This window comes from Fringilla coelebs (genome assembly GCF_963513975.1).
Source record: "Fringilla coelebs genome assembly, chromosome: 11".
NCBI classification, from domain to species: domain Eukaryota; kingdom Metazoa; phylum Chordata; class Aves; order Passeriformes; family Fringillidae; genus Fringilla; species Fringilla coelebs.
The window spans coordinates 8,273,536-8,286,639 of NC_140037.1; the positions used below are offsets into that span (position 1 = coordinate 8,273,536).

A 13,104-nucleotide genomic window follows, 5' to 3' on the forward strand; every position below is an offset into this window, starting at 1 on the left:
GCTTTGGGGTGGTTTCCTCCCATGCTCAATGAGATGGTAAGCTGTGGCCTCACTGCAGCGGAGGGAGGAGAAGGCTGAGTCACCATCAGGAGGAATTTGGGCAAATACCTGGTGACCAGCAGCATGAGGTGAATTCAGATCAGGGCTTGTGGCTGGGATGGGTGTCTGTCCCTGCCACTGCTCCATCCTCTCTGACTCAGACAGGAGAGGATTTGGCCCAACACACACATGGAGGATCATAACCCCATCTCTGGCAGGAGGTGCCTGAGTCAGTCTGTGCATTGCCCTGGACTGGGCTGCCCTGTGCCCCACGGTGCCCTGCCAGTCTGTGGCACCTTCCTGATGTCCCACAGCACCACACTGCTTTGTGGCGCAACTCACCCAGGGCAAGGGAGGCTCTTGCACTCTGGCAGCCAAGGTTTTCCCTTTGTCACTCGCCATCTGGCAGCTCCCAGAACTGCAGCAGAAAGTGGTGAGAGCCAAGATCAGTCAGTGATCAAGGCCTAAGGCAGCTCCTGGATGACAGGAAATTGCCAACCTTAACCTGAACTGCAGATGGTCCAAGCAAACCTCCTTTAAGGTATGTGTTTGGCTCCAGAGCAAACAGGACAAGGTGAAGCTGAGGCTGCACAGACAGGTGAATGCTGCAGCTCCCCAATGGGTGGATCCTGCCCCCCACCTCCCACCTCCCTGTTCCCTGCCTCCCTGGGAAAAAAATGTCACCACCTCTGTGTCACTTGGGTTGGCCTTTTCCTGCCAGGTCTCTGCTGCCTGCACAGACACATTGCCAAGCACAGAGCTCAAAGTTCCCCATGGTGGCTGAGGCTGAGAGGAGAACAAGGGGCAGCAAGCTTGAGCTGCCAGGGGAAACCTCTGCTGGCACTGCTTGGGGAGGATCTGTACATGGGGATAGTTAAAGAGGAAAGCACGTGGCTGTAAAAGAGGAAGGCAGGAGAGAAGGAGCAGTAGTAGGGAAATGAAAGCATTGTGTGGGCTAGAGACCAGAGCCCTTTGGCAAAGGTGTTGATACTCGGTTACCACGGTGAGCAAGAGTAGCGTGTGATGGGGCCACTTGGTGACATAGGAAGGATGGACAGACAAGCTGTCCCCATCCTGTGGTGGGGAGGAGCACTGTGCTGAAGAACTCCCATGGCCATTGGGAGGGAAAGCCACTGTCCCTTTGCACCCACAAAGGCACCCACACAGGGTGCCAGAAACCCTTGGACACCTGTGCTGGGAAACTGGCCTGTGGGCTGCACACACTCAGCACAACCCAACACCTTCCCCGGCAGTGCAAAAGTTATTGCTGCTCTTGAAATAATGCCCCGGAGGTCAGGTTTACCAGCAGGAGCTTACTCATCCCCTGCCAAGGAGGACTCAGCATGAGTGGTGACAAATGGGGAGCATGCAAAGCTTCCTGCTCAGGACCAGGCTCCTGCCAGCCCCTGGCTCTAGACAAAGCCGGGAAGTCACGCACGGAGCGCCCCTGCACTGCCCGCATTTGCCGGGGCTGTGGGCGGCCCGAGGCGCAGGTGGGAGCAGCCGGGCTGCGTGCCTCGGCCGGGCGACGAGCGCGCTGCTGGCGCCGGGGATGCCGAGCCCTTCGGGGGCTCCCAGCCGGCTCCTGACAGCGGCCGGAGCTCAGTGCTCGCTTCTGGCCCCCCCCGGCTGCATTCTGCAGATTCCCGCGGGCCGGAGGGGCCGTGCCGGGGCTGCGGCAGCATGTGCTCCTGCGGGAACGCGGCTCCGGTGTCTGCGGCCGCGCCCGCACTTGCGCCCGAGCCGGGGCAGCTGACGGAGCAGAGGAGCGCTTTATTTTAGGAAGCAGCTGGCTCACACAGGAGACATTGTTTATCATCTTTCTTGCCTCTGGTGTTTTATTACAAACGATTATGGCATGAAAAGCCATTTTGTTCCCCTGTTCCCAATGCATATCCCCCTCCCCATGATTTATTCCTCTCCACAGGCAACAGCTGGGGCATGACATCCCAGAAAGTGGAGGGGGAAACAAGGTGGGGGCTCAAACCCACGGCAGTGATGGCAGCAGGGATGCACCCAATGCCCAAGTCATGGCACAGCTGGCAGGAGTTTGCCGGGGTGCCTGAGACTGCTCATGCACCATCATGATGTGAGGGGTGGAAAAACAGAATCAAAGCCTTTCCACAGTGGGTAAGGAAATGTCACCTCACTGTCTGGCCAGGGCAGAGATCACTGTCCTCTGCCCAAGCCTGTGTGCCCCACAGGCACACAGTGCTGGTGGCATCCTGTGGCATCACATCCCCAAACCTGCCTGGATGAATCTGCATGGGAATCTCCTGCTGCCCACGGGGAACCTGGGGCCAGGCTGGGCACAGCATGGTGCAGGTACGAGCTCAGCACAGTGGGTGGGGTGCAGGGTAGAAACTGATGGTCAACTTGGGAATATGATCCTTTGCTACTCACCCCAGAATCACCTCCAGGCAGGGCAGAGGCACCTCCAGAGCTGCAGCAGGAGCAGCTTCTCTCCATCCCCCTGTCCAGGCACCTTCCTTGCCAAGTGACAGCCAGGATACCATGCGCCCCCTGTCCCCCCTCTGCCCCTGCTGCTGTGTGCCTTTCCTGTGGGTCCCAGAGCAGAGTCTGTGGCAGCACAGGCTGAAGTCCCCCCTGCCCAGCCTGGCAGACTCCTCTGTGGTTTTCCAGGAACCAGCTCCGGAGCCATGGGCAGTAGATATGCGTGTTGCAACAGATGCCTTGTGCTGTTTGCCAAAGGCCCATCCTGTCTGCGCACCTACATCAGGGTAGAACTATGTCTGGTGCTGCCTCCTGTGGTGATACCTGCTCTGCCACCTTGTCATCTAACATGTCCCTAAAAACCAGCCAAGGGTTCTTGGGAAGAGCAGGGGATGGGCGGGGAGGTGAGGGCAGTGGTGCGTGGCTCAGCCAGTGCCAGGCCTGTGGTTGCACAGAAGCTGGGACAAGCCCCTGCCTGCAGTGTTGTGTCTGAGGCAGCTCTGCAGCCCAGGCATGTCCCCCTCCCTGCTGCTTCAGACCAGCTCACAAAAACAAGACAGGTCACTTTTTTAGGGTAGGTTGAACTGTGTAGGGTAGAGGCAGTGAATGATACATCTTCCCCAGCTTTGCTCCACCTATGGAGCTCCTTCCTGGAGACATAAATGGATGATGGGGTACCTGACAACTTGCTCAGAGCTGTAGGCTCAGGGCAGATGGGGGTGGCCAAGTCTAGGGGTGGCAGGACTGCTCAGGCGGTTCCTGTGCTGGAAATTGTTTCAGAGCAGATGCCACAGGCTGGACCTGCTGCCGGGTACATGACTTGGAGAAGCAGCTGCAGAGCCGTGCACCGGGGCTGGAACAAAAGCAGAGGCCCAAGCCCCAGCTGCAGCATGGGACGTGTGATGAATTAATGGAGGCATGAGCTGGCAGCATTGTGTGACCACAGGCTGGCAGGGGGTCGAAGCTGGATCAGGGCTCCTCACCTTGGCACCAGCTTCCCGTTGTTAGCCCTAACTCCCAGAGCTGGCAGTGAGAGCCAAGCAGCCACACATGTGCTGCAGACTTTCTGGGCAGGGATGCAGCTGAGCCAGGGGAGTAAAACCTCTCATGCTGAAGGAGCCCTGCGCCCTGCAGAGTCCCTGCCCCAGTGCAACCCCCTGGTACTGCTCACCCAGCACATGTCTCCTGGGCCATGTCCCCATCTCCAGATAAATTCCCTGGTGCTCAGGACCCACAGGTAAGGTCCCATCCTGGCCATGGCGCCAGGGCAGTGCTGCTCTCAGCGGGCTCCCACCAGCTCAAGGTCATATCCAGATAAGCCCATTCCTTAACTCGTGCTAAGTGTGCTTTAGCCATAGTAGTTACTAAGTAGGCAGCTCCTGTTGGGTCACAGAGTTTGTTGGCTGCATTTCTTATCTCTTCACTTTGCTGGGCTTTGGGAACATGTTAGTACAAACCATGGCTCTGTGCTTTGCCCTGGCACTGATGGCCTTGCTCTGCTGGGGGAGCTGCCTTGTGGAGAGGATCAGGGAATACATCTCCCTCTCCTTACCCAGGACTTATGTGGGTGGCTTTGTTGGGCAGGCTCAAGAGGTCCCTGCTCACCCTTACATGGGCTGTTTAAAACTACTAATTAACAGCTGGGGGTTTGTGGCAGCAATTTACAGTCTCTGCAGGTAGGTCCTCTCAAGTGTGAGGGCAAGATATCTATCCAGGGAAGATCTTGTGAACTAGTCAGGAAAATTGGACCAGCACAAGCGAAGGCATCCAGCACCTGAGAGAATTAAGTAATGCTGGAGGTCATCTACAGTGATCTAGGCAATGATGATGTCTCCAGAGATGCAGAGGGTGTTCAGTGCACACAAGCTGTGTGAAGGAAGATGATTCAGAGTGCCCCAGTGTCATTCTGGCAGCTTGGCAGCAATGTATTGCCCAGGTATGAAAACAACAGCTTTGAAGAAAACACCTTATTGGCTTCAGAACTTTGATGAATTATCTCTACCTCCTCGTGCCTATAAGCCAGTGCTTGGCTGTCAGGGGCACCCCAAGAAGTCAGTCCCCTCCTGCCCTGCTCAGAGGGAGAATGAACCCCAGATGCATGTGCTGTACTTGGTTTCTTCTTGCCTGAGCAGGGGAGGACAACAAGCAGTGGGATGGTGAACCCAGCTTTAAGCAGATAACGCATGTATGAGATATGAGAGGCAAAAGAGCTGTTAAGAGGAGGAAATCTCAAGAAAGCTGCCAATAGAATTGCTGTAGAGACACAAGAAGGCAACTGTCTTTCAGAGTAACCACTATGAGTGCTTAAGCCCTACCTCCCCAAAAGCAACTGGATATTACTGGCTGATGTGAAGTAGAGAATAAATCCTTTGCTTTCCTTAGCTTCTGCATGCAGCTTTTGCTTTATTAATCTGCCTTTATCTTGACACACAAGTTCTTTTCCATCTTACTTTCTCCCTGCCCTATCTGCTGAGAGAGGGAGTGCTAGAGCAGCTTGGTGGGTAACTGATGTCCACCACAGATGCCAAACAGGTTGTTATCCAGCTCAGCAAGACAACCAGACTGGGAGTCAAGTCAGACAGCCACTGGGAGCCAAATCAGACCAGGCACATCTCTGCTCAGGTAGGCAAGTGACTCCACCAGCTGCCAGCACCCACAGATTACCCTGGAGGTACACAGGGGCCCCTTGAGCATGAGCATGGTCAGCTGAGGTCACTGGCCATGTGGCATCTTTGGCTGAGCTGCAGGGATGTGCTGCCCTCCATAAACCCTGCAGGCAGCATCCCCTGAGGATTAGGCGTCTGCCAGGCCTGACAGGGGTGGTGCAGGAAGGCAGAGCATGGCACAGTGCTGCAGCAGAGCACCATGCCTCTGCTGCCTTGGCAGGATCTGCCATGGTGGCTCTTTCTTGTTCAGAATCAGGACTCACCCCTTACATGCTAAATCAGATCCCTGATCAATAAATACTGGCAAATAATAGGATTGAATGGCTGCCAGGCAAAGGGAACTTGGCAGGGGCAAGTGTGCCATGCTCAGAGGCTCACTCCACCAATGCATGGTCCTGACAGAGCTGGCATGGGGATCTGGACAGGTTTGGGGGGTCTCCCAGTGAGTGATGCAGGCTGCATCTGTCACTGGTACCAGAGCATCCTGCACTTCTGCCCTGGAGCTGCTGTGTACAGTGGTGCCCCACATGCACACCCCTGGAGCTCCCACATTTTCCCCAGACTGCTCTGGTCCCCTACTGCCAACAGCCTCGACCTTGGGCCCTTGTGCTGCCCTCCCCCTCCTCACCCCGCTAGGCTTTCCTTGTTCCCCATCTCTTCTGACAGATCACTGAGGCCAGTATTAATATAATCCCTGGCTTAATTTAAATCCTCCTCCCATCTCATGCTTTCCTGGGGGGAGAAGGGAATTGATGCCCTTTTGTGGCACCCACTCAGCCCTGGGAGCTGATGCAGGATCCAGATGGCCAAAAGCCCTGGATGTCCATACCAGAGGTCCCTGCTCTTCCCCCCTGGAGAAGGTGTCCGAGGCATGTTGGAGCCCCAGTGAGATGTGTCCCCAAGTTTCAAAGGTATATCTCAGTGAGCACCAGGCACTATTAGGAAGAGTTGATGATGCTAGCCACAGGGGAACAGACAAGTGGCTGCTGCTCCCCAAAACCCCTCTGCAGCCACCTGCGGGTCTGGTTTCCCTCTCCCTCTGCTCTCACTATCTATGTGAGGCAGGCCACAATTTTCCCCTTCAATGTAATGTTTGTATTAGCTGTTCTTCCCTGGAAACCTCCTTAAAGATATTCTCGCTCCTGGTCCCGTGGGTGATCATGAGGGTGGGGGAGCTTGCTCTTTCGGGCAGCTGTCACTGAAGTGACAAAGTGGGTACGGGGGGACTATGAGAGGAGTGACAGGAGCAGGCATGAGGGGGCACAGGCGGGACTGTGAGGGGAGTGACAGGGAAGGGCGGTGAGGGGCTGCGGGGCGACATGTGGGACTGTGAGGAGACAGGAGATCGAGGAGTGACGGGGACTGGTATTAAGAGGGCTGCGGGGGGCAGGGGACATGCGGGGACTGTGAGAAGAGTGACAGAGGGGACTGTGAGGAGAGTGACAGAGGGGACTGTGAGGAGAGTGCCGGGGGCGAGCAGTGCGGGGCTGCCGGCCACGCAGGGACATGGAGGACATGCAGGAACTGTGGAGGGGAGTGATGGGGAGTGCTGAGGGGACACTGAGAGCACAGGAGCTCGAGGAGGGACAGGGGAGGCAGCGAGGGGGCACAGGTGAGACTGTGAAGAGTGACGAGGGGACTGTGAGGAGGCTGAAGAGGCACAGGGATGACAGGCGGGGCCGTGAGGGGAGTGACAGGGGGAATGTGAGGGGGAGTGAGGAGGCACAAGGGGAACATGCGGGGCCCTGAGGAGGCTGATGAGGCACAGAGTGGACATGCGAAGCCGCGAGGGGGCTGAGCAGGCAGAGGAGCGTACACGCGGAGCCGTGAGGGGAATAACCGCGGCACCGTGCGGGGCTGCGGGGCGGGGGTTGCCGGCCGAGGGCGGGCCCTGCCGGCCGGCGGGAGGCGCGTGCGCGGCGCAGGCGCGGGGCTGAGCGGCACCTGCGCCCCGCGGGCCGGGCGGCGGCGGCGGCCGGAGGGCTGTGAGGGTGAGGTAAGGGCGGGCCCGGCACCGCCGCCCCGGCCTGGGCACCTGCGGAGAGGGGGGGGCTGGAGAACCGCCCCTTTACCCCGGCCCGTGCCGAGGGGGCCCCTCGCGGGTGCCGCTCCTCGGCTGCGGGCTCCTCCCCGGCCGCTCCCGTGGGGCGGGATGGGACACGCCGGAGGGTCTCGCCTCCGCCGAGCCGGGGCCTGGGGAGCAGGGGGGAGTCGGACCCGGCGTGCCCGCCCCGCTGTAGGTACCTGCACACAGGTGCTGGCGCCCTGCGAGAGCGGGTCGGCCCTGCTGCAGTGGGGTTCAGCACCCGGAATAGCTCGCGACGGGACCAGCGATGTCAAGGCTGTGTCACGGCTGCCGGCAGCGTGCTGACCTGAGCCCTGCTGCTGACTCCTGCTGGCTCTGGAGCAGCCCGACATAACCTATTCGTCATTTTTAAAAAGAATCACTTGCTAACAGAGCATTTCTGCTCGGGGCTGATGGCCTGTGCCAGGAGGGGCTTTGGTGGCAGTGACTGTCTTAAACATCCCTCGGGAAGGTTTGGAAAGGAACAAGGGTATTGAGCAGCTCACCTGCTCACGGGGCAGGATTTCCCCTAAGCCATGGACCATGGGGACCTGTGCTGCAGTTCCTGTTTGTCTCTTCTGACATTTGCATTTTGGTCTTTGCTTTAGAAATATTGGGTCACACACTGCTCTTCAAATAGCCCATCAGGTTAGCTCAGCTAGGCTTGGTTTGAGGTGTTTCTGTGCAGGGAAGTGAAATTTGTAAGCCTTTTGTGCAGAAAGTGAAGAAACTCACTTAAAGCAGAAGTTTCTGCTTTTGGCTTTGTGGTAAGCACTGTTTGAAAGGGCTGCAAAAAGAGCAGAATCAAGGTTGATCAGGGCCCCCCGAGGTCAAGGCAGAAAGAAGGGTTTGGCCTGGAAGCAGTAGGAGTGCTGATCTGAGCAGTGCCACACACTCCTGCTTCAGTGGGTTGGAGATGTCATCACTAAGCAGCACTACTCATTCACGCCCTTCCCAGGAATGCTGGTAGCAGGTGCAAGCAAGCTCCTTGTCTTTTCATCCCAGGCTGTTCCCAGCTGGCTCACTTTCCTGGTTAGTAGATTCCGGTGTGTGTTTAATCCTCAAATCAGATTCCAGGGTGTGTGAGTAGGCAGGACAAGCAGATCACAGTTATTATAATCCCCTGGATTGAAGGGAGACACAGGTTGCACAGCCTGTGCTCTCATGTCCGAGCTCCTTCAGAGTTTGTTCTGTTCTTACCTGGGGTTCAGCATGCACCTTGTACTGGCTCTGTCCTGCCTGGCCAGAAATGGGCTGTGTTCCATTTCACTCAGGGCAAGGGAAACTGCTCAGTGCTTTGTTCTTGCTGTTTTACTCCAGCCATCAGTACTGCACGTGCAGGTTCCTAGGGCTCTGCTGTTGTACTTCCATCCTCAGTCAGCATCACAAACTGAAGAACAACAAGGGCAGCCCTGGTAACCTTGATGACTGATGTTTGTTTTTTAGTGACTGATACACTGGAGGAAGGTGTTCCTGGACAGTCCTGGAGACAGAGCAGGTACAGTACAACAGCCCAACAAACCTCTTATTCCGTGTCAGGCCTTTACCGTAGCCTGCAGAGTGTCCCTGGGAGGGGGAGAATGCATTGGCACTTGGCCTTGAGGGTGCTGACTAAGGAACCTGTGGTGTCTGGGTTGTTGCAATGTGAACCTGCAGCTGAGCCCGAGCAAACTGTGGGCTGTGACAGGCGCTGCCAGCAAAGAGCAGCTGCTCCCTGTGCCTGGGAAACCCCTTCCGAGCCACGGAGATCACGCGCAGCTGCACTGGCAAGGTGAGTCAGCATCCTCAGGGTGATTAAGAACTGGCTTGACAAATTACTTGTGTTGATATTTGACCTGCACATCTATTACATCCTTCCAGTAGAGCAAGTCAGAGAGGAGAAATTGTTTAGCTGGTGATGGTACAGTGGAAAGGAAGGCCTGGTGATGGCCACCTGTGGTGATTTTGCTGTTTCTGTGATAGCCTCACAAGATGCAGGCCTGGAGAGATGTTTCAAGTAGTGATGATGTGTTTGGAAAAACTGGACAAGCTTTCTGATACAGAGTTTTCACCAAAAGTGCCGTAATTGATACTAAACTCTCAACACTTGTTTTTACCTTGCACTTAAAGAGGTCATGTGCTGCATCCATTTTGGACCTGATGGAGGACTTGAGTGCCTGAAAGTTTGTCTAGTTCCCAGCTCTAAACTCTCTAATAAGAGAGATTAGGAGATAAGATCTCTCTAAAAAGAGACATCACCTCATAGATACAAAACTTCAGAAGTGGAGATGGAAATACCATATTCTGTTGTTCTGCAGAACCCAGAAGTCAAATGGCTGTTTTGTACTATTTCTGAACCCTGCAGATTGCCTTGCTACCCTGCTCTCCGTCCTGCTGCAATGAGTGGCAAGTCCTTGCTCCTAAAGGTCATTCTCCTTGGAGATGGTGGAGTTGGGAAGAGCTCCCTCATGAATCGCTACGTTACCAACAAGTTTGACTCGCAGGCATTCCACACCATTGGGGTAGAGTTCTTGAACCGGGACCTGGAGGTGGACGGGCGATTTGTGACCCTCCAGATTTGGGACACTGCGGGACAAGAGAGGTTCAAGAGCCTGCGGACGCCCTTTTACCGGGGAGCAGACTGCTGCCTGCTCACCTTCAGCGTGGATGACCGGCAGAGCTTTGAGAACCTCAGTAACTGGCAGAAGGAGTTTATCTATTATGCTGATGTGAAGGACCCTGAACATTTCCCATTTGTAGTCCTGGGCAACAAGATAGACAAACTGGAGAGACAGGTGAGCACAGAGGAGGCCCGGGCCTGGTGCATGGAAAATGGTAACTATCCGTACCTGGAGACTAGTGCCAAGGATGACACCAATGTAACAGTGGCCTTTGAGGAAGCTGTGCGACAGGTGCTGGCAGTGGAGGAGCAGCTGGAGCACTGCATGCTGGGCCACACCATTGACCTGAACTCCAGCTCCAAATCGGGCTCGTCCTGTTGCTGAGAGTGGCTGCTGCTTTGGGAGCAGCACTCGAGCTGGCAGCTGGATCAAACACACCTGGGCAGCCCTGGGCCACTCTGAGGAGAGTGGCCACAAGGACAAGAGGTGGTTTGCTCACTGGGGAGCTGCAGCCTCGCCATCTGAATCCTGCCTGGAGTTTTCAGGCACAGAGCATGTATCTGCAGGAGGGAGCTGTTAACAGAGCATGTGAGCATAGTCTTGCTTCCATCTCTGCCTGTTTTAGCAGGTTTAAAGGGCTGAGTTAAAGTCCTTTAAATTCCCTAAAGACAATAGGGATTTGTTCTCTACCAAGAACTGCCTGCAGAGCAAAGCTGAGAGCATCCTAGACACTGAAGTATTTTAGTCCTGAAATTAAAAAAAAGGTATTAGACCTACTCATGACCATACTGCCAAAGGAAATCCCACTTAACATACTGAACAAAACCTGTCATAAAGGCTCTGGCCCATGTGACTGTGAGAAAGCCAAATACTGGAGTGGCTGGGATGTGTGTCTGTTATTTGGGATAAGTGCATTGTGTCCTGAGGCTGAATTGTGATGAGAATTGTTAGAGCTCTGACTTGAAGCAACATGTGAAGGAGAGATGGGCCTGTGTTTGAATGTGACAGTATTGTTTCTTCATAGCTGCCTATTTCTGGTCTGTTTTTCCTCACCTCTAACTTTGTCTTGTGTGAGTGTTATTTTCTGGAGAGACTGTCTGCCTGTTGTTTAATACGTGTTTCCTTGTCCCTTGTGGAAGCTCAGCCTTGAAGCCTTGGGTATAAAACACTGATGTGGATGCTCACTGGGTCATGTCAAAGGGTTACTCAGGAGATCTGGAGTGTGACACTTCAGCTGGTTTCTGTCACAAGTAATCACTGTGTTCAGGTGATGTGCTCTAGCAGACCAGATGGCCGGTGGGTGGGCTGTCTCCTAGGTGTGCAGGTGGCTGGGGCCTCATGCGTGGTCAGCTGTTAAACCCACTCTCTGTGTGACACCAGTGACCACTGTGCCTCATTAGCTGGCACAGCCACGCCTTCAGTTGCTCCAGCTTGGATATTCCCTGTGAATGCTGCAGCATGGAACCATTCACCTGTTGTGTCAGGCACAGGGCTGCAGGCACAGTTAGCCCATGCTATTGGCCTGGCCCCTGATCCCTCATAGGAAATCCAGGATGTTTTATCTGTAATTCCTGTGACAGACTGGTCAAGTGTCTTCTAACTGACTGCTGTGTTCAGTCCAGTGGGGAGAAAGGTGCACTGCTTTCTCTGTTCAAGGTGGCTGAAAAATGGGCATAGGGGGCCCAAGGAGCCTTCTGGAAGGGATGACAGGCTTTGCTCCCATCTCCTGCCCTCTGCTAGGTGTTAGTCCCAGGCTGGCTGTGTAGCAGAGATGAGCTTGCTGGCTGCTGTCTTTGCCATTCAAACCTCGTGCCCTGCAACCTCCCTTGCAAGCAGTTGGCTAAAGCTGTGGCTGCCCACAGGCACGTAGGAGCCTGCCCCGAGCACGTATCCACTGGCTGCCGGGTGATTCCCACTGTGATCAGCTGCTGGATGGTAAATTTTATAGCTCAAATCAAGCAACCCTCCCTTAAGCTGTGCTTTAGAGCAGGGCAGTCCCTGCCCGGTGCTGGCAGCTTGTCCCCATCCAGGCACAGTCTCCGAGCATGCAGAACATGAGCATTTTCCCCCATTTCTTCTGGGGTAACCCAGAGAGATATTGCCCTTGTCTGCAGGGCAACAGTGTGTGGAAGGGACTGGAGTATTAATGCTTTAGGGGGATCTAATTTTTAAACAGGCCTGAACAGTTGTATTCATGGGGAGTGAATGCTATTCAGGCAGCTCCCTGAAGGAGAAGGTTCTGCCTCTGGAGGTGAAAGAGATTTTTACAGGATGTTATTGTTACTGTTTATTTAACTGTGTCTGACCTCCTGAGGCTTCTGGATTTTTCTTCATTAGCACTGCTTGATATTTCCTTCAAGGTCCCAGGCTCTGTGACCTCTGGTTCCAGTTTCCATCCCTGAACAGGCTCATTCCCTGGAGCTGGCGCAGGGGCTCAGGGTGAGAACAGACTCAGGTCCCTGTGTGCTGGCCCCCTGGCAGGGGGGCTGCTGAGGGAGCTCTCTGCAGGTGAAACTGCCGCTCTCCCATGGATCTTCTGGGGTCTGTGTGAGGACTGGCACCTCCTGTGGAAGAGGGCAGAGATTCAGCCACAGCGCAGGAGGCACATGTGGAGCTGTTTGCAGCACCCTGTGTGTGTCAATGCTGGTAGCTAAAGCTCAAGAGCCTCGTTGTGCATGTGTTACACAGCACCTTTTTTTTCTGACATTGGATCACTGACTTTTTATATTAAAGCCCTCCTATTATATTAGGCTTACGTGTTTTTTAAAAAAAAAGGTAGAGTATAATATATTTCAGTTGTTTAATTTATTTTAAATGAAACGCACAATTCCCAAAGGAGCCAAGATTTTGAACTCTGTTGCAGTTCAGTGCCAACAGCCATCTCTTCCTCTGTCCCCTCGTGCTGCTGCGGTTGTTGCTATTGCTACAGAGCTGGAGTTGTAAAACCATGATTCTACCTTTATTTAAACAAATAAAACATGGATGTATTCAAGTGAGTTTGGGAAGTGGCTGCCTTCTTTGTTTATCAGTGTTGAAATCAGTTTTTGTTCTTCTGAGGACTGGTTAGTTACAGCATCTGGCAGAGAGAAGTCACTAAGGGCTCAGAGGGATATTCCTTCATGTACCTACCTGGACCAGGAGCTGAAGGATCAGAACTCAACAGCTGAATCCAGAGACCAGTTTTGTCTTTTCAAGAGACTCAGAAAACAGTTTCAGAACAACAATATTCCACATGGCTTCCTTCTGTCACTACATCTTAAATTCTCAGTCTGGGCTCTCA

The 13,104-nt window shown here is 54.4% G+C and overlaps 1 protein-coding gene across 2 annotated transcripts; it reads left to right on the forward strand.

Moving 5' to 3' along the window:
• The first annotated feature begins 7,103 nt into the window (after nt 1-7,103).
• On the forward strand, nt 7,104-12,708 carry RAB9B (RAB9B, member RAS oncogene family). Of its 2 annotated transcripts, none has more exons than XM_084213234.1 (3): nt 7,104-7,155; nt 8,671-8,722; nt 9,569-12,708. In XM_084213234.1, exon 3 carries the CDS (start codon nt 9,603-9,605, stop codon nt 10,206-10,208), a length of 606 nt encoding a protein of 201 aa, XP_084069360.1. In that variant the 5' UTR covers nt 7,104-7,155; nt 8,671-8,722; nt 9,569-9,602; the 3' UTR covers nt 10,209-12,708. The 2 variants fall into 2 exon arrangements, with proteins under 2 accessions (XP_084069360.1, XP_084069361.1); XM_084213235.1 differs by lacking the exon at nt 7,104-7,155 and adding an exon at nt 8,881-8,995 and having other exon boundaries at nt 8,675-8,722.
• Nucleotides 12,709-13,104: the final 396 nt, after the last annotated feature.